The sequence below is a fragment of the Arvicanthis niloticus genome, chromosome 10 (assembly GCF_011762505.2).
Source record: "Arvicanthis niloticus isolate mArvNil1 chromosome 10, mArvNil1.pat.X, whole genome shotgun sequence".
In the NCBI taxonomy this organism is placed as follows: Eukaryota; Metazoa; Chordata; class Mammalia; order Rodentia; family Muridae; genus Arvicanthis; species Arvicanthis niloticus.
In genome coordinates, this window is record NC_047667.1 from 32,090,821 (window position 1) to 32,111,002 (window position 20,182).

Genomic DNA, 20,182 nt, shown 5'->3' on the forward strand with positions numbered 1-20,182 from the left:
TGTGAAATGACTATATTTTGAAAAATCCTTGGCATTAAAATACATTCACAAGGAAGAATTATCAAAATGAATGGACTGTCTGTTCCGAGTGTTTGAACTGTGGGAAACTGGAACAGTAAGTTATACTTATTTGTGGAGGTATGTGGTTTCTAATCTGAAATCTGTTTCAGTTTGTTCCACACAAGAGGCCATGGAAAATACCATCTCAATAAAGCTTGTGCTTTCAGAAGCTCTGCGAGTCAAAACTTTTGATTTATTTATTATTTTTGTTACTGGCTTTTTCTTTCTACCAAAGGTCAAATGCCATGGGGGAATATGCCTAGTTAAAAATATTTATTGATTGATTGTCAAATGAAAAAGTTCTGAAAATATTTACAGCCATTCCCATTCGAGTCTGGACTTTTCAAATCTTGCACTTTCAAAAAAGCTGGGTATAGTGAAATATGCCTGTAGTCCTATCTACTTCATCGCCTGAGACAGGAGAATCATTTAAGCCTAGGAGTTTAGCCAGGAATTATAATCCAATCTCTTCTTTAAACAAACAAACAAACAAACAAACAAACAACAAACCAAAAAACCCCACCCAACAACAAACAAACAAAAAAATTGCTAGTAAAATTTGTCTTTATCTTTCTGTGCATTGACAGGTACTTTCTATCTCACTAATTCCATAAAGGTTATTCCAACATCCATCCATCCATCATCCATCCATCCATCCGTCCATCCATCCATCCATCATCCATCCATCCATCCGTCCATCCATCCATCCGTCCATCCATCCATCCGTCCATCCATCCATCATCCATCCATCCATCCACCATCCATCCATCATCCATCCATCCATTATCCATCCATCCATCCATCCATCATCCATCCATCCATTATCCATCCATCCATCCATCCATCATCCATCCATCCATCCATCCATCCATCCATCCATCATCCATCCATCCACCATCCATCCATCATCCATCCATCCATTCATCCATCCATCCATCCATTATCCATCCATCCATCCATCCATCCATCCATCATCCATCCATCCATTCATCCATCCATCCATTCATCCATCCATCCATCCATCCATTATCCATCCATCCATCCATCCATCCATTATCCATCCATCCATCCATCCATTCATCCATCCATCCATTATCCATCCATCCATCCATCCATCCATCCATCCATCCATCCATTATCCATCCATCCATCCATCATCCATCCATCCATCATCCATCCATTCATCCATCGATCCATCCATCCATCCATCCAGCTCATGTTGTGTAGCAGATGCTGGATTCAGCAGAAAGTAGAGAAAAAAAAAAGCACAGGATCGTGACTTGTGCTTTTTATAATGTTAACTGGGAAAGTTAAAATTATCAAACAATTTTGAAAAGTAATGAGAAATACCTTTATTAAGTACCAAATTACAGAACCCGGTGCTGTGACAACATCTAAAATGAGATGTGGTATAGGTACGGAGGTCAGAGTCCACTTCCCTGGGGAAGTGGCAATCGCACTCGTAGGTTTGTGGTGAGCAAGAGCTAAAATTATACTGTGTAGAGAGGAACCATTAAATGGAAAGATTCCCTGGGGCTGAGGGACAGAGCATCTTCAAGCAAATGGAAGGCAGCCAGCGATGCTGGTGCCGGGAATTGTGTACAAGGTTGGAGCCTAAGAGGAAGTCAGCCCTGCAGGGTTATGCTATATTAGTGATGTTGCTCAGGAGACCTGTCAGGGGTTGGTAAGTGATAGGAGGCAAGATCAGGTTTGTGTGTTGAAAGCATCCTTAGAGTTAAGAAGAAAATATATTAGGTGGAGGGGGTAGCAGACGGTGGTGGGGTAACTGCAGGCGTGGTGGCATCTTCCATTAGATTGGGGACTGAGGAAAAGCTGCACAAAGTGTGAGGTAAATAGGACTTTAGTGGCAAAGTAGATTTGCTAGGCAAAGCCTTGATGAATTAAGTGCTATACAGACCTGACACATTTGTGTCATATTTCCACCACAGTATCACCGTTTTAATGACTTCAAAACTCACTTGTGCCAAGATTATTTATTCTGTGCCTGTTATATGTCATTCTGGCTGCTGGTGATACAGAAATGAGCCAAGTTGCCCCTCCTATACTTGTGCTTGTTTCAGACATCTGGTTAAAAGTGTGAATTAGGGTAGTCACAAAAAAAACCCAGCATTTGAAATACTGTGGGCCCTTTTCCTTCGGCAAATAGGACAAAAGTCATCTTTCAGTATTTCCCATTTCTAAACTGCTCCTTATTGTGTAGAAATACCAGGGAGATAGGTAGAGAGGTATCCAGGGAGGGACAGGGTATAAAATGGGTACTTTTAGGGTCACAAAGCTATGGCATGTCATTACTTGAGCTAAGGTCTTCCAATTTCAAGCTGAGGGTACCCCCCTATTTCCTCCCATTTACTAAAACCATTCCAGATACAGAGTTTGCTTCAGAAAGGGAATTCCTCCAAATTAGCCAGAATGCTTTTCTCAGCTACAACATATTCCTGCATTTAGTGCAAGCAAAGCACTTGCTTTCTTCTTCAGTGTTACCCAGAGTAGCACAGATTATTAGCCAAATGAAGGCAGGAGGTGCAGGAAAACTGGGATTTTTGTATGGACCCATCACAGAAGAAAGAAGTGATCAGGTATATGTCTTGCCCATGCCAGGTATCTGGAATTTAGCATACTCCAGGCAGGCCCACATTTACATGAACCTTTTCCTTCTCTTAGGCTGCTTGGCCATGAAACTTTACTAATATTTAGCTGGTCCTTAACACACAGGTCAATGCTCTTTTTTTCTTTTTCTTTTATTAAATAACACATTTGACTTTCACAATGAGTGGTCCTAGGAATGTGATCTGATTTTCTTAAGACTACATAAATGTCTATAAGTTTAAAGAGAATGTCTTCCTGAAAGCAACCATTTCTCACTTCTCAGGGCTGTTGATTTCTCAGTGGACAGGAACAACAACTCATCCACAACGATACCTCTTTACTAGAAAGTTCTTTTCTGTGATATCTGACACATTTGCAGTTACTGAAACCAAACAACAGAACCACATCGGGACTTCCAAATGTTCAATGACATTATTTAGCAAAATAAATTTATTAAAAGTATTCAAAAACCACTTCAAAGTTTAGCTGCCTACAAGACAGTTTTTGGCACATGTAACAGATGCTGGCTCTACAGCACGGTACAGCATTCACTCCATCACACACTTAACAATGCAAACATACTTCTCAGTTTCAATGATACCTGACTGACACACTAGTGCTAGTGATCTGTAGTCCTAAGAACATCAACACCCTTGCACACAGTAAACATTGTAATGTTACTTAGTACTAAAATATTAAAACTAGAACTAAAACCACTATGTGGTAACATGGACTAGTTTAGGGAAAGGTGTACAGCCAGCTAGCTAAGGCCACATAATCCCAGACCTATTGATTTTTAAATGCTTCAACAACATCCCATTGTATCGTTCATCTCAGACCCTGCTTTTCCCGATGAGGAAGAGCACATTCAGAACCTTGTTCCCTCCCTCTGTTTTTCACACAGCAAGGGAAGCTGTTCTCATACAGAGCCTCTCCTAGGTTGCTGGCTTCCTCATTCACTACCCAACATTGAATCAATAGTTCTGAGCGATGTTTTCCTAACACTCAGGCTGAATTCAAGGTCAGTTTTTTGTTTTTGTTTTTTTCCTGGCAGGTCACAGCCTTTGCTCTTGGGAGACAGAATGGAATGTCTTCTGTGTGTAGGGGGGGGCGGGGGGGGTCCTTGTCTCATGTAGCATGGGGCTCGGTGGTGATCTGTGGCTTTTTACACAAGTCCTGGTAGAATTCCGACTCCAAGAAACGAGGATAAGAGTTGTTCTCCATCAAGCTGTATACCCTCTTCTGAGCTGTGGTGAAGCAGCCACTTGTAGCCTCTTGGATATTTTGGGCAATCAGAGTTTTCGTTTGAAAGTCTATGTTTATCTGAAAGAAAAAAACCCAAAACTCCCTTATTTTCTATTCAATGCTACAAATCGATGCTTAATCATAAAACATAAAGGTATAATTTGTGATCAGTCATAACTGTCAATTTTGAAGAAACTTAAGTGTTGGGACAGCTGGGGCAAGAGCCATTCGTGACTCTACTCATATGCCTTGAATTTAGCGTATTCAGGTCTCATTGTTTCACTACAGTGTTGCACTTGAATTTGGCGGATTCAAGTCTAGTGTTTCGCTACAGTGTCGAAGGTGATCTAAGGAACCTGTTTTCTTACCTCTTTGGGAGCTTCCTTCTCTATGAAGTCAGTATATATTTTCCTTGCTTTTGAGGACAGTTTTTGGGGTGATTTGGTTTTTTTGAAGTCTTCACAAGCCAACCAGAATTCAATATTTTCTTCACAGAACTCAGACTTTAAAAATGCCCTGAATGCAGCAAGCCCATCTGGAAGCAAAGGAGAAGCAGACTGTGAATGGAATGACCAAATTACACACAGTTCTTATAGTACAAAACCATCAGTTTCCTAGACTCCATTCAAGCCTGTCATTCTCGAAGTCTGGCTTTTTAAGCACTGAGATGCCAGTAGGCAAAATGCTTAAGTTTGTAGTCTGGAACAAAAAGTATACTTAACTTCACTGTCAATGCAAGACCAGTATTTATAGGCTGGCCAGCCGTAAGTTCACTAAGAACTAGGGGCCTTTGAAAATATTCTATGCAATGGAAAAACTGATTCAACCACAACCATGAGTAACTGGCATTTTAATTTTTAGGCTAATTTTTCTTCCTTGCCTGAGATGAATACCTCCTGCTTCTTCATGATTAAACCCAGTGAAATAAGGGAAAGAGAAACAGGCTTTGTACTGTTGGTGGTGGTAATGTCTACTGCACGTCTTGCAAACTGCTCATTTTGTGGTGTGAAGGCAACATGTCTAGGCTTTCGAGATACTGGTAAGAGGTCACATTCAAGAGGTTAACTTACATTTACTTGCCAGCAGTTCATCAAATGCTTCTGCCCAGAGCAGCGCTTCCTCAGGAGAAGGCCTGTAAGAGAAGTTCCGCATATGAGCTACACCACACATGGCAGTTCCCCTTTCCCATTCACTTGGCTTGGCTTGGCTAGATATTCATCTCTGCAACTACAGGATTCGAAACTTACTTGATAAAAGTTTGTTGTTTGCTTTTCTTGCCAGTTTTGGGCTTCCCAGGAGTAGAGGAATTCTGCAAGAAGTAGCTCAAACGGGTCTTCCAATCCTTTAAGCTGGAAAAAAAAAAAAAGAAAAAAAAATACTTCAAGTGGCAATTCTTGAATGGTAAAATTGTCATCAGCTGCAGTAGCTACAAAAGCAATGAGTCTCACCTTCTTAGCATTTAAATCCAGCACCTTGTGTACTGGACACATTTTTGATCCATTCATCTGACTATAATGAGCTTTACAAGCAGAATAGAACTACATAACAGGTAAGGTATTTTCAATTTTCACAAGTTATTTCTGACCTAATAAACAGGTAGCGGTTTTCCTGCATGGTTAACTACAACTTGCTGACATTTTACAATTGAGAACAGCCGTCTTGACCCAGCTGATGTTTCTTCCCTTTCTGCACTGGAGGCAGGAGGGTCTGGACTATGCCAGAGACAATGCATCGGTGTGTGTGTGTGTGTGTGTGTGTGTGTGTGTGTGTGTGTGTGTGACGGATTCCCTAGCTCCCTTCTGTGACCGCCCACAGTGCTTCTCCGCAGCAGATACTGCAGAGTATATTATTCATTCCATAGTCGTGACTGGGTGAGACCTACTTTATGATTTAAAAACGGATCTCATACATTGAGAATCAACTCAAACATCTCCACCCAGGAGCTATGCAAGCAGCTCAGAACTAACAATGCAACGCCGGTGCAGGCGCCGGTGGACGTTATTCAGCGGCAGGATGCCACATTAAATGCAGAACAAAAAGCCAACCAGCGTCGTCTCAGCCCATCTATCGCTGCCTTCTCCAACCATTCCCTATAGCTCCTAAACTCCCTGAGTTCACATCGAAAAAGCACATACCACCAGAGCTAGCAAGCTAACTTTTCTTCCCCCCACCCCAACCCCTCCCTCACTTTCTCTGCAGAGGCGCAGATTATTCAAAGCCGATATCGAGGGACGGTCGATTTCTAGCAGCAAAGCCAAGCAGTGTAGGAAGAGCTCTTAGGGAGAGAGGGCATACTCACAGTGTCCGCTTCATTTTCTCCCGCTTCTCCTCGACCTTGGGGCCGTTGCCTGGGCTCTTGTCCATGGGTACGCAGTCGTGCTGGACAGCCAGGAACATGGCACTTTGCATTCTCACACTCCCGCGGCCACCGCAGCTGTTTGCGGCCGGGATCGCGCCCGCGGGCTTTTAAGGCGGGCGGCGGCACAGGGGCGGGACCTGGAGGCGCCGGCCACGCCTCTAGAGGGCGCGGATTGGCTCACTGCAGACGGCACGAGGGCGGAGTCGCGCCGGCCTGCGGCAGTCAGGGCAGCCGCCGAAGGGTCTGGAAGCGAGGGCGCTGTTGACGTAGGCGCCGCATCCTCGTGCGCACACTGGGTGGGAGGTGGCGGGCGGGGACAGAGAGCGATCGGGGTTAGGCAGTTCTTGCTGCCACAGCGGTGAAGGGTCCCCGAGTTAGTGGCTTTTCCTTCAGTAAAGACAGTACTTTTTTGCTCGTTGTGTGTGTCCCACCTTTCAATTTATCTGTTGTTCATCCGGACACCTTTAAACTGCAGCCGGGATGGGGAGATCCCTGCACTCTGCACTCAGCCACTCCACCTATTTTAAGAGAAGGAAATCAACTAGAGAAACCTGAAACGTGGGCTGCTGAGCTAGGTACTGTGACTCTGTAGCTCGCTCAGGCTCCTTGGAATTCCTTAAGGGAAGGAATTCCATGCTGCTCAGGAAGGAAGCGGGAGAAAGTGGCTATTAAAACCTGGTGTTTTAACTGGTCCTGCAGTTTTGATCTTTAAATGCATGGTTGCAGCAGGCTGTGACGTTGCAGGGTCGTTCACCGGGAGACCCGAGGGCCATCTCTTGAGCGGGGCACAGCACAGATCTGAGTGACAGGTGAGAAATACAAAGGGAAACCCAAGATCTCGCAGTTCTGCTGCACCCGGATCATTTGTAGTTTCAGAGTGTAAGGAATCAGGTTTTCCTCATGAGTCATTCGCACCTCAATAGGTTTAGGATTTACCAGATCTTCAACTGCTTGAATTAAGGATGGGGTGCGGCGGCGGTGGTGGCTAGAGGTAGATGTGAGAGCCGGTGTAAACTGTTTGGACAAGTTTCGTTTGTGCTATCTTCAGAACCCCATCTCCGCTCCCGCAGGTTTTAATATGCCCTGATTTGTAGGAACTAATAATACATGACTCCAACTACAAACTGATTCAGCTTCCTATGTTATCAGAATGATGCGGCAGAATACCTAAGAGGTTTTCCCATAAAGTCTGAACAGACAGACTAACAGAAGGTACGGCTTAGGCTCTAGTTATTCTGCTTCATACTAGACCTACTGAAAGGAAAATGGAGACCCATCCATCCCTCCAACTGGGAACCAAGCAACACATTGTTACAAGCTGCGGGTAGCTGAGCTCCAGGTTTGAGTCAGAGACCAAAGTCTGTAGTGCTAATGAAGAAAATTGGTATAGCCTTTATTATAGAAGGACTATTATTTTTATTTTAGTAACAAATGCTTGAACACATGTTTATGAATCTGTAAGATGGAATTTGTAATAAGCTCCAAAGGACTGCACTGTTTCAACATTTGTTTTAATTTCTGATTATTTAATGAGTATGTATTAAGCATGTATAATGGAAATAGTGTTGCTGTTTAAAATATGTGTAATGTGCAGACATAGTTGATTTTTTTCAACAATACAAAACAGGAATATTTTTCACTTATAACCCTAGGTATTAAAGTCATCAATATTGATGTTTCCATATAGATCAGGTAACCTTTGAGACTTGTGGTTGTTAGGTGTAATCAGAGCCAATGCTTAACCAACAGTTGCTAAGTGTCTGTTAGTGCAGTCACTCCCCCCCCCCCCCCCCCCCCCCCCGCCAAAGCCCTAGTTTCTCATGACTTATAATAGCATCAATGTGACTTTTTTTTTCTCCTTCTTCTTCTTCTTCTTTTTTTTTTCCCCTTTGGCCAGTCTCAAAAGATACTATGCAAATCTTGCATCTAAGATCTTTTGTAACGTCAACAAAATGCATTAATTTGCACATATAAATGGGGCAATCTCAAGCCAGCTTTTCAGGATAAAACAATCGCAAGGAGAGTAAGTCAAAATTAATTAGGTTCTAAATGTGTAAATTCTGTTAACTATCAAGATAATGCAGTTTTTTGTGTGTCAAGCTTGTGATAAATTGTTGTTTATATAATAAATGAGTAAGGACAATAAACAAAATAGTTCTTATTTAACCTCTTCAAGATCATCAAGTCTATTGTCCTTTTAATACATTAACAAAGTAAATTTACATGTACCCTATTAACTGGTTGAAAGGTAGCCTACCCTAGATGATTTTTGTATTTAATACACGTATTCTTACCCCATAAGCCTTTTCAGACTGACAATTATTTTTCTCCCTGGAAATTGTGCTTTTCAGACTGACAAAATTATTTTTCTCCCTGGAAATTGTGCTTGCTTGATAAATTTGCATACGTTTACAACCACCGGTAGGTAATTTTGAGAGTTTAAGCAGTACCTACCATAGACAGAAACCTTTTTTCTTGAGAAGTTACCACATTGGGCTGGGAGGGAATATAGTGGCAGAACGCTTGCTAAGCACCAAAGGGGCCCTGGATTCTATCTGCATCAAAAATAAATCCCCACGTTAAGGTCTTTTTCAAGACTGGCTTACATATTTAAAGTAAAAGCTTCATGTCTGGCGACTTCCCTTCAGAGTTTGTTGTTGTTACAGTTGGCGTTTAGGTAAATAGGATTGCTAAGTACTAAGATGACACATAGTTTCCATTTTGTGGTGGCGGAAGCAGCAATGCAGTGGGTTGAAAAAAGACTTGGCCGGCAAAGCCACAGCCTGAGATCCGCTGATAAACAAAAGCGTAGGTTTCCATTTTGAATCTGCCATGCCCTCTGCTGGAGCTGTCTGAGCACATTCCTCTGGATTATCCCAGAGAGCAGACTGAACTTTTTTTTTTCTTTTTCAAACAATATCACACAGATAACATGAAGAATAAAATGTCTCACCTGCCAAAGGCCTATCTTCTCCATTAATTCATTGTTAAAAATATTTATATACTAACTCATGCTTTAGTAATTTAGAGTCAATATATATGCTTTAAAAAAAACCCACAGAAGTATCATTCTGTGTATAACTCAGTGCTTTTTAAAAAAAACAAAACAAATCAAAACAAAAATCTTGGCAATATGTTTAGATGCTAATTTGAAAGAACTCCAGACCTGTGGCTCACCTTTGTAAAATGTTTTATTCAAATCAAGAAAACCTGGGATAGGTAATTGAAACATAGACAAGTCAGTAGTGTTCATATAGTCAGAAACGTGACATAGGTCTTTTCTCCCCCCTGCCCCCGTTTTATTTTGTCTAACTTAACTTTGTGAAAAGTTTTTTCAGAATGAACACATGATTTCACAAGACTCTCTTCGTCACCCTTTTCCCTTTTACATGATCTCAGATTTTAAAGTTATTATTAATTACTTAAATGGTAACTTCTGTGCCCAGAAGCTAAGAGAGAAAATTAGTGTTTTTGTTGGGATTGTATTGCTTTAATGCTTGACCTGTGTTTCAGAGGACTTAGTCACTCAACCAGTGCGTGTTGGCGGCTTCAGTTAGTTGTGCCCCTGCTTCCTCTGTGCTCTGAAGTATGTATTCCAAATGCAGGCAGGCAAGGCATTAGGAATTTAATCGCCATCTTTACCAAAACACAGAGAAAAATAGGAACCTAAGGATTTCTTTTTGAATGAAAAATGCTAACATAAACCAAACACTGCATATAGGTGTGTTCAGTCGTTGTTAAGATTGGTGAGTTAGAGACTACGACTTGTGGAGTCTAAAGCAGGGGACCGTTTTTTGTTGTGAGTGGAAAACTGATGGGAGAATGTGGTTAGAAATACTTCCTTGTTCAGTAAGTTGCATAAGTGACCTGAAGACTGCAAAGTACAGAAGCAGAGACTGATTTCTTGACATTTCTTATGACTGAAATTTTAATTTCTAGCCAAAGAAACTGGGTGTTAGTTGGAATGCATTTACTATTGTTTTCAAATCTGACATGTTTGTTTTTGAAGGACATGTTGGATTTTGAAGGGTTATAAGCTGTTGGTTACTGGAGGTGTGACTTCCTTCACATTTATTCTTTTTAATGTATGAAAGGGCCATTGGCAACAAAAGATCTGATGCACTATTCCCCACCCCCCAGTACACTGAAAACTTTAAAGTAGGGAGCAATTATCTGTTTTATGTATTTTTTAAGGCCTTTGATTCATGGACTATTTTATAATAATAGACAATTTTGTATAAATTCTTCATTTTCTTTTCTTTTTTCTCATTTTTCTTTTCCTCTGCCTCCTTGTGTTTTTCTCCTTTCCTCTTTCCCCTTCTCCTCCTCTCTTCCTTCCTTTTGACTTCCACCCTTCCTTTCTCTCATTCCCTTCCTTCTCTTCCCTCTCCTCTCCCTCTCTTCCCTCCCCTCTTTCTTTCTCTTTCCCTCCCTTCCCCTTCCCTTCTCTCTTCTTACTGTGTGGCACAGGCTGGTCTCCAAACTCTTGATTTTGTTGCCTCACTCACTCAAGTACTGTGGTCACACTAACACATAAAAACAAATTCCAGAGTCCCAATAGAAATAACTGGATAACAGAGGATGCTTTTGCAGAGAGGTGACTAGAATTTAACACAGTTGTGTTCTAAATATCCAACTCTAAATGTGGAGCTAATGGCATCAGAGCTCGGCAAACTTCCCAGCTTGTAAAAGTAAGATATCTCTGTCTCTCTTTTTATAAAGTATGTTTAATAGAGCAGGTCAGATGAATCTCTTGCCCATTATTGGGACACTTGCTTTTTATTCTTACTGTTGCTGTTTTACTAAAGCTCACTGCTAAGTGCAATTACTGGGTTGGCGTGTTACCTTTTCAGGTGGAAAGAATGGATCAAAGAACATCCCGAGTGGCTGCTAGTTTCAAGGGCATCAGGGTAAGTTATACCTTGGTGTACTGAGAACCAGGTGTGTCAGGGACTGAAGTCTTCTGATGGAGTTTTTTCATTCTATAGTGCTGAAAACTGATGAATTGAATCTGCATCTAAGCTGACTCTGGCCCTCAGTGCCCTGCCATTTCAGCTTGACTTCTCACCCTTTCTTGGGTGACTGGTGATCTGTTTCCTCTCTGGGTTTCCTGGTGGTCCTTTTGACTTTTTCCAAATACTGTATTGGATACATCAGTGATTATTATTGATGTGAGATTATGTTTTTAAAAAGACTTTTTAAAACAATAAATATTAAAGAAAGAAACAAAGTTAGGTTCACAGCAAAGTTGAGAAAGCAAGGTAGAGAAATAGCTCTCTGGCTTCCTGTTCCCACTCATTCATATCTTCTCCCATGATCAGCATACCTCACCCAGATGACAGATATGATGAGCCTGTACTGACACATTATTATCATCCAGAGTTGTTGGTTGACATTAGGGTTTATTCTGGTTGGTGTTCCTTCTGTGTGCCACAAGTGCGGTGAGCAGTGTCAACCATTGCAGTATTATGCAGAGTACTTTCACTACAATAATTACCTCCCTGTTCCAATTTATCTCTTTCTCTCTGATACCTTTGTCACCCGATGGCTCTTTTAAAACCATTTTCATAGTTCTGTCCTTTATAGAATGCCATCTTAATTAGAGTTTGGCATCTAGAGTATATAGAGCTTTTGGATTTGGTTAAGTTTCTCTCATGATGTTTTTTCCCTTCATGGTTTGATAGCTATTTTAATATCACATAATAATAGTCCCTTATTTGAAGTTTCCATAGTGTATTTGTCTATTAAATGATGTCTAGGTTGCTTCTAAGTTTTGGCAAACATGAACTAAGCAGATTTAAGTTTTGTATGGGCATGTTTTCAAACTCCTTGATTAAATACCAAGGGTTGGGTTGCTAGATTACAAGAACATGTTTAGTATTGTAAGAAAACATCACTTCGTCTCAAAAAGTGGCTTTACCGATCATGTTCCAATTTCAAATGACACTTCCTGTTACTCTGCATCTCTAGCAGCACTTTATGCTCTTAGTACCATACATTTGGACGATTCTAAAGGTGTGTGCTGATGTCATCATGGTTTTAATTCACAGCCCTCTAAAAGCATATAACACATAATTTTTTTTTGTAAGTATATTTGACATTTGCTTGTTTTCTTTGGTAAAGTGTCAAAGGTTTGGGCCAATTTTAAATCAGACTATTTTCTTATTGTTGAGTTTTAAGTTTTTTATATTTTAAAGTAATGATCCTTTATAAAATAAATGCATTTGCTTATTTTTTTTCCCTCTAAGCATGTGGAACTTCTCTTTCTCTTTTCCATTTTTCTATTTTTTTTTTTTTTTTTTTTCTTTTTTTTTTTTTGTCTTTTGTGGAGCAGAACAATTTAATTCAGATTTAAGTCCATCTTGATATTTCCTCATTTTTGCCAAAAGTTAGTTTTCATCTTTAGTAAAATGACTTTAAAATAACGTACGTTTTGGTGACAGCATCGCTACATTTTCAGACCCATGGTAAGATCCAGAAAGTTATATTCATAAGTACCACCAGTGCCAACATTTCAAGCAGGGACTTGTCTTACATGGCAAACAAGATCAAGAAAGCAACTATCAAATCAAAGAGACCCAGACAAGGTAAATCCTAGGATAGCACACTAAAGGTACTGCTGCTTCATCAAAGGGTTCCTGGCATATTGAACAACACCAAGACAGCCAAAGGCTGTTCCTATATCTGCACCAGAATCAGCACCTCCTATTGTTGAAGCACCTACATTGATTAAAGTGGCAGCCTTATGGGTGTCTGCTGACTGCACTAGTCTGAAACCCCTTCTAGTCAGCTGCCACATACTCTACTGGGTCTTGGCTGTTATATGTAAAAGTGACTTTCAAAGCCCAAACCTTCTTGGTTTTCTCTTCCATTATCTTACAGATTTACACTTTACATTTAGATCTGTGCTACATTTTGAAGACTTCTGGAAAATAGTTACTTTTTAAAATATTTAAGCTATCTCTTATCCCTCAAGTATGTGTTAAAAATGTCTAGCTTTTTGTAGAATTAACATTTTTCAACAATTTTTCCCACTATTTTTCTAGGGTGTAGTGGGTAAGTACTTGGTAAAATTAATATAATCTCTCTTACTTCCTTCTCTCTTTCCTTCTCCCTTTCCTTTTCCTCTCCTTTTGCCTCTCCCTCCTATACTTTCCCCTGTCTTTCTTTCAGTCTGTTTGCCTGCCTTGTTGCTTTTTTCAGGAACAACAGTCTTTCTGTCTTTTTGTTTGCCTATCTGTCTGTTTGCCTGTCTATCTTTGTCTTTAAGATAGGGTCTCACTGTGTTCTGGCAAGCCTATAAACTTTCTGTGCACAGTAGGATGGCCTTAAACTTCTGTCAGTCCATCTGCCTCAGTTCCACAAATTCTGGGTGTATATCATCACACATGGCATCATTTCTTTTCCTCAATGCAATTTAGCAAGGGCTTGGCATCTCTGCCTGTCCTCTCCCTGTACCCTGTCACACTGTACTGAAGCTTTCTCATCTGGAATCTTCCAGTGCACCAACCCTTTTGTCTCCTTCAGTGACTATTTTATAGTGTATATTTGGTTTCATTTCTTTAAGAGTTTTAAGAAAAACTTTAAAGTAAGCCAGATGAAGACACATTAGCAACCTTGCCAATCTTCATCTAGATAGGCTGTATTTAACTGAGCAATATCAGTTGGTTTATAAAACAAAAGATGAATCTTTGGATTCACTTGTTTTCTACAGGGGCCCATTTTCTGACACATTCATTAAATTCATTTTCAAGCTTTCATTAACCACGTTGTCTTCTTCATGAACCACAGATGGATTTATCTCTCATGTTAAGCAAATGCTTACATTCTTAAGGAAAAAAGGGCTCATTCTGGCTCCCTGTTCCAGGGTCCAGTCCATTACAGTGGGAAGGCAAGATGGAAGGAGGAGTTGGAAGCATCTGGTTACAAGAAGCAGAGGACAATGGATGAAGAAGTGTGTTGAGCTCCCCTTCTTCATTTTATACAGTCCAGGGTCCCTACAAAGGGAATGGTTCTACCCACAGTTGAGACTACTCTTCTAACATTGGTTAACTTAGCTACCATCATCCCTTATAGGCATTTCTAGAGGCCTACATCTCAGGTGATTATAGATTCTTTCAAATTACAAACATAAACCATGACAGTTTCCTATGAGCTTGATCTAACATTATCATTTAGAGTTTGTTCCATATGCTCTAGTTTTGTTTATTAAACTATTTTTTTTCTGGATCAAAAAGTTTATCTCCTTTTTAAACATCAAATAAGAACAGTTTTATATTTAACCGGAAATAAAATTTTCTACCTTTGAAGATGGGGAATTTTCATGTGAAGCATCCTTGTGAAGTTGTTCTTCCTCCTTCCAATGGATTTTGAAAGCCATTTTGCTTGTACATGCTTGATATTGGATTGCTTTGATGTATCTTCTAAAGATGAGTATTTCTTGTAATGTCAGGCTCAACTTGTTCTGAATGTTTAGATTTCTCCTTATTAAGTCCACTGCAAAACTGCTTCAAGCTGGCTCAGAGATGGAAATCTCCGACTCCTTATCAACGGCCTCCAGGTTTTTTCTTTTCAATAGCGTGTTCATCAGCTTGACTTACACTGAAATTGACTCAAGTCCTTCAAATTCTTTTTCAGGTTAAACAGTTTAGATATTTTATGATTTTCTCTTTTGGACAGGGAGAACTTTCAGGGTAGTCCTACGCAACCCAGGCAATTGCTAAATCCCCAGCACCCAGTGTATAGATTTACTTTACTTTCATAAAATGGGTTTTAAAATATTAAAATACTCACCATGACTGTAAACAAAACCATCTTCTACTGGAGTCCATGGATATCTGTGCAAACTTTAAGGTCCTCTGATGGGTCTGCCATTTAGCTGGCCCAGAATCTCTAAAATTGTGGTATGCAGAGGCTACCAGCCATGAGGAGAGCCCATCAAGTCTTCTAGACTACTACTTTAGGTTTTCAGGAGAGTGATGGCTACACAATCCAACAGAGAATACCAGTGTGCTTTTATTTCATGGAACCAAACTAATAATGCCATGTATCTATGGTAGCCACCCCCCCATCAATGTACATAAGGGAGTAAATTATTGGCTAATCTTTCTTTCTTTCTTCTTTCTTTCTTTCTTCTTTCTTTCTTTCTTTCTTTCTTTTTTTTTTTGTAAGACAGGCATTTAAATCCTCTTGCCATGCTTCTCATTTTTCCCCATAGACACACAAAATAATTTCTATTTTCAGAGCTTTTTTTTTTTCACTTCTAACTAGCCTTGATGTAACTTAAGCAAGACTGGGGGGGGGGGGGGACTAGGGAAGGCTTAGGAAGGATCCTAAACAAGATTTCAAGTTACTCTTCCAATTTCTTATTTAAAAACACAAAGATGAAATAAATAGAATTTGAAATTTATTTCACATGTCCAGAGAATACTGACCAGTCATGATGAACCAGGAAAGCTTGTTTTTCTTAAACTTTCCTGTTATGTGATAAAAGGTTTACTAAAGTCCTTCTAGGTGCTTCTGTTCAGAATGATTGTTTCTGCATGTTTTAGCTATTGGGGTCAATTGCTGTCAACAAGGCTGATCTGTAGACCACTGGATCACAAATGGCCTACCTCAATTAGCAACTTAAATATATGAACAATGAGAATATATGTAATTGGGGACCATTATGTTTTGGTTGGGGTAGGCTCACTAAAGCATCTTAGATGTGCCGAAGATTGGCCAATCTGGAATTGGCAAGGCTGGCTGACTCTGCAGGTCTTAGCTGGGTTTTCTCATGTGCATGGAGGTCAGCCCATACATGTTTGTGCAAGTCCATGCCTGCCAAATGTGACATTTATCCTTGTCTTATAACCAAGGTAAAAGATGCCTTTCCATATTAGTGTTAGAAGCAGAAGGCAGTCAGTGGAAAGCAGTTACATAATTTGCATTTCACAAAGTTTACCTGGCTATGAGATGTCAACATGTTACCTTTACCTTTTTATTAAGTCATATTCTTATATTAGGGGGACAGAGACAGACTAACAGGTGACAAAATTGCCCTTTTCATTTATCTTTATGACTTCAATATGCATTGTGAAGAATAGTTGGGGTGTTTGACATGACAGAGATGAATACCTAGTGAACTTCAGCTAGGAGATGCCTACATCTCAGTAATGTCAATGTTTATGGGTCAAAGAAATGCATGCTGTAAAAGAGGCTGGGAAATTACTACAATCTATTGACCATGGAAGCAGAAACTCCATGGTACATACTATAGAGAGATGAGGTGGTCAAGATGCTGATACAGCAAGACCTTGTTCAGAGTACCTGGAGGATTCCAGGACATCCTTTCACACTCTTAAATCTCAGTTTCTTTCCTAATGAGGAGAAAATGTGTGAATATGTTGTACAAATTAATTTGGTCGGGCAGGACTGAGATCTTTTATCTAATTGTGTGTGTGTGTGTGTGTGTGTGTGTGTGTGTGTGTGTGTGTGAGAGAGAGAGAGAGAGAGAGAGAGAGAGAGAGAGAGAGAGCAACAGAAAGAGTCAGAGAGTGACAGAGAGAGACAGAGAGACAGAGAGAGAGACTGGTTCTGCAGTTAGTTTTCTAGGAAGAGTAAGTCAGTATTGGTTTTAAGGTAGAAGCAACAATGCACCAGATCATTTTTCCTAAAAGATTACCCAGAGATGAGATGATGTCTTTAATTTTTGTTCTGAAATTTCAACAGTGAGTCAGAATTCCAGAATTTCAGTCATAATGATTATCATTATCTTCTTTTTTCTGTTTCTAAGGTGTCTAGGTGCTGGGTTTCTACTCCTTGGAGAACACCATGGTCCTTTTTTGGCATGGATTGTCAGTGATAAAACATGGGAAACATCTGGAGGAAGCATTTTCTGCTTTCCACAACTGATCAAGGGGAACTTAAAGGGTCTTTCTTTCTTTTACAGTCTAAATAGTCAATGTTTACTTTCACCTTATGGAACATAAAGAAACATCCTTGGGACATTAAAATTTGGAAGACTGCCTGTGTGTGTGTGTGTGTGTGTGTGTGTGTGTGTGTGTGTGTGTGTGTGTGTGTTCAGTTTGGATTCATGGCTATGCTCATCTAATTGTGTGATCTGCTGATGAACTACTTGTTCAGACTGTGGACTGCTGTCTGGTTTGAAGGAGGAGAACAACTCTGGTTCATGTAAAGGAGGAAGTGTGTGTTGTATGCATGAGTTGGAGGAGGGTAAATGATAATGGTTATGAGAGGTTATACATCTCACCCATTAGTACAAGATGATCAGAAAACTTTCCCCATAAATGTCCCAGGTCTAAGTAAGAGTCTTTGTGGGACATTGAATTTGCTTTCTGTTTGGAAGAATGTTTTCCAAGTCTCTTTTTGCAGCATGTGTTTCTTTGTCTTGTAAACACTGACATTATTGAGATGGGGTCTTTGCTCTGTGTTCATTCTGCATCTGTTCTCACTGTTTATGCTGAGTAATCCCTGTGCTGAGCTCTCAGCTCATCTCAGAATCTAATGGCTAATTGTCCTAGCTTGGTTCATTCTGCAATTCAGATGAACGTGTTCTTTATTATTTTGTTCTCAAACTACTTCTCTGAGTGATATTAACACCTATAGTTTCAGAGAGAAATACGGGAGGTAGATAATAGTCACCATTGACCTCTCCTTTTCCAATTCTGTATTGAGTTTAGCCTGCTGGTTCATTCTACTTTTTTCATTCTACTGGTTTCATTCTTCTTAAATATGAATGCTGCTTCTTTCTACTCCCAGCCTCCCTTTCTAATTTTCTCTGTCTCTCTTTTATGAATGGAAACAAAGTTCTTAGTCTTTTTACTCCACTGTCAAGTGTTATATACATTTACTGAAGCTAATATATATTATATACATATATAATAATATATATTATTAATGGAAACAAAGTTCTTAGTCTTCTTACTTTACTGTGAAATGTTATATACATTTACTAAAGCTAATATATATATATATATATATATATATATATATATATATATATATATGTAAGATAAGTAAAAAATTGGGTTGTGCTTGAAACAGTAAAACATAAGAATCTGGATTTTCCTTAAGATCACATCTTAACTCTATATATTTACCTCTTTGCCCCTGTTTCCTCTACTATTGAAAATACTGAAAATGTAACATAATATAATAATAGATATAAAAGTGGGAACGGATATAGAATTAATGGAAAAAAGGGAAGATGGATAATTGATCCCTATACAATTATAGAAATCTTGAAGTAAAGAGAGTTCTGAGACCAAAGTGAAGTAAAAAAGAGCTAACTTGATACATCTGTGTGAGATCCACACAGAGTCTGCCCAGATGTAAGTAGCTAGTTTTTTTCAGTGGGTCCTGAAAGGGCTTGGATAGTATTTTAAATATGAACATGCTAGAAGGAAGTAAGCAAGGTTTAAATTAAATTATTTTAGAATTTGAGGTAGTGGTACACGCAGGATGTTTGCTTAAGTTTGATTTAAACTTATTTTTTGAGTTATTTGAGAATGTTACATAACTCATTTTCCCCTCCCCATCACTCCCAGATCTCCTCATCTCTCCTCCCCAGACAACTTTGTGTCCTCTTTCATTTTCCACCCATTAAGTGCAATTTGTGCTGCCCATGTAGTCTTGGATGTGTGGCCTTCCATTAGAGTGTGGTGGACTTACAAAGGACTAAGCTCATAATGGAAATCAACCCTTTCCCAGCAGCTTCCAACTGCCAACCTTCTAGGTTGGGAGTGAGATTTAGTCTGACTGGAGATCATGACAGTCTTGTGAATGCTGTTGTAACTGCTATGAATCCATAAGTGCTGCTGTCTTGTTTTGACTGGAAGACACTGTTTTCTTGTAAGCATCAATGCCTCTGGTTGTTACACTCATTCTACCTACTATTCTACAAAGATTCATGAGGGTTGGGAGGAGAGAGTGTGATAGAGATATCCCATTTAGGACTGAGCATCCCACAGCATCTTCTCTACACCTTGCCACTTGTCGGGTATCTGTGTTAATGACTAGTTACTGCAAACAGAAGCTTCTCTGGCACTCAGTGTGTGACTAGACTGAGTTATAGGGCTTGGAGGAGAGGCTATTACTTTTACTTTGCTAAATGGACATGGAGTGTTAAGCTAATTTCTAGTGACTTATTGTTATAGCCATTGATTAGTGCAGTCCTCAACTCTCACCAGAGAAATTTCTACTAGATTCGACCTTACATGATGAGTGGGATAAATAATCTTATAATCAAAGGGGAAAGAAATATGAAATGTAAAGGGTACTTAGACATTACATGTCAGATATTACATAAAATTGTGATGAGTTTAAAGTCATATATGAAAATAATTCAAAGATAGTCAAAGATAGTTGATATATCTAGATTGGGTAGTGGGTTACACCTCTGATTGAACAATACCAAACTTATAAAGCCTATGATTAACATTTTTAAAAAAAAATGTATAAATGCAAAAAGGAAAAGGGGGCATGGGATAGGGATTTTCTAAGGGGGGGGAATGGGGAAAGGGGATGGCATCTGAAATGTAAATAAAATATCTAATAAAAAATGAAAAAAAAATTGAAGGCAAAAAAAAGAGTAACTAGGTTTGTCATTGTTGAATATGACATTTTTGATGTATCTAATTTGGGGATGATTCTTGTTTCACATTTTAAAATAAAATGAATACCTATTAAAAATCATTGTGATGAGTTTAAAGTCATATATAGAAAATAATTCAATAAAAATTAGTGGTTTTTTTTTTTTTTTGTCTTAGAGAAAAAGGGTTGAAACCAGATCAGTGAACATGTTTGCTGTGTAATGGTTTGGGGGAGGATTGAGTTAGGATTCTGAAGCTGAGTCAGCTGAACAGGGAGCATGGCTGCTGATGAGTTCTGACATCAGAGTTCAGTGGG

The 20,182-nt window shown here is 39.5% G+C and overlaps 1 protein-coding gene and 1 long non-coding RNA gene across 2 annotated transcripts; one reads left to right on the forward strand and one right to left on the reverse strand.

Moving 5' to 3' along the window:
- Nucleotides 1-2,801: 2,801 nt before the first annotated feature.
- On the reverse strand, nt 2,802-6,372 carry Rgs2 (regulator of G protein signaling 2). The gene is made up of 5 exons (XM_034513724.2): nt 6,212-6,372; nt 5,160-5,261; nt 4,983-5,044; nt 4,281-4,447; nt 2,802-3,990 (listed from the first exon to the last, which is right to left on the reverse strand). Exons 1-5 carry the CDS (start codon nt 6,319-6,321, stop codon nt 3,796-3,798), a joined length of 636 nt encoding a protein of 211 aa, XP_034369615.1. The 5' UTR covers nt 6,322-6,372; the 3' UTR covers nt 2,802-3,795.
- A 237-nt stretch (nt 6,373-6,609) lies between these two features.
- On the forward strand, nt 6,610-18,167 carry LOC143443679 (uncharacterized). Its single transcript, XR_013112855.1, has 3 exons — nt 6,610-7,080; nt 11,125-11,181; nt 17,049-18,167. It is a non-coding gene; the product is annotated as an uncharacterized LOC143443679 (long non-coding RNA).
- Nucleotides 18,168-20,182: the final 2,015 nt, after the last annotated feature.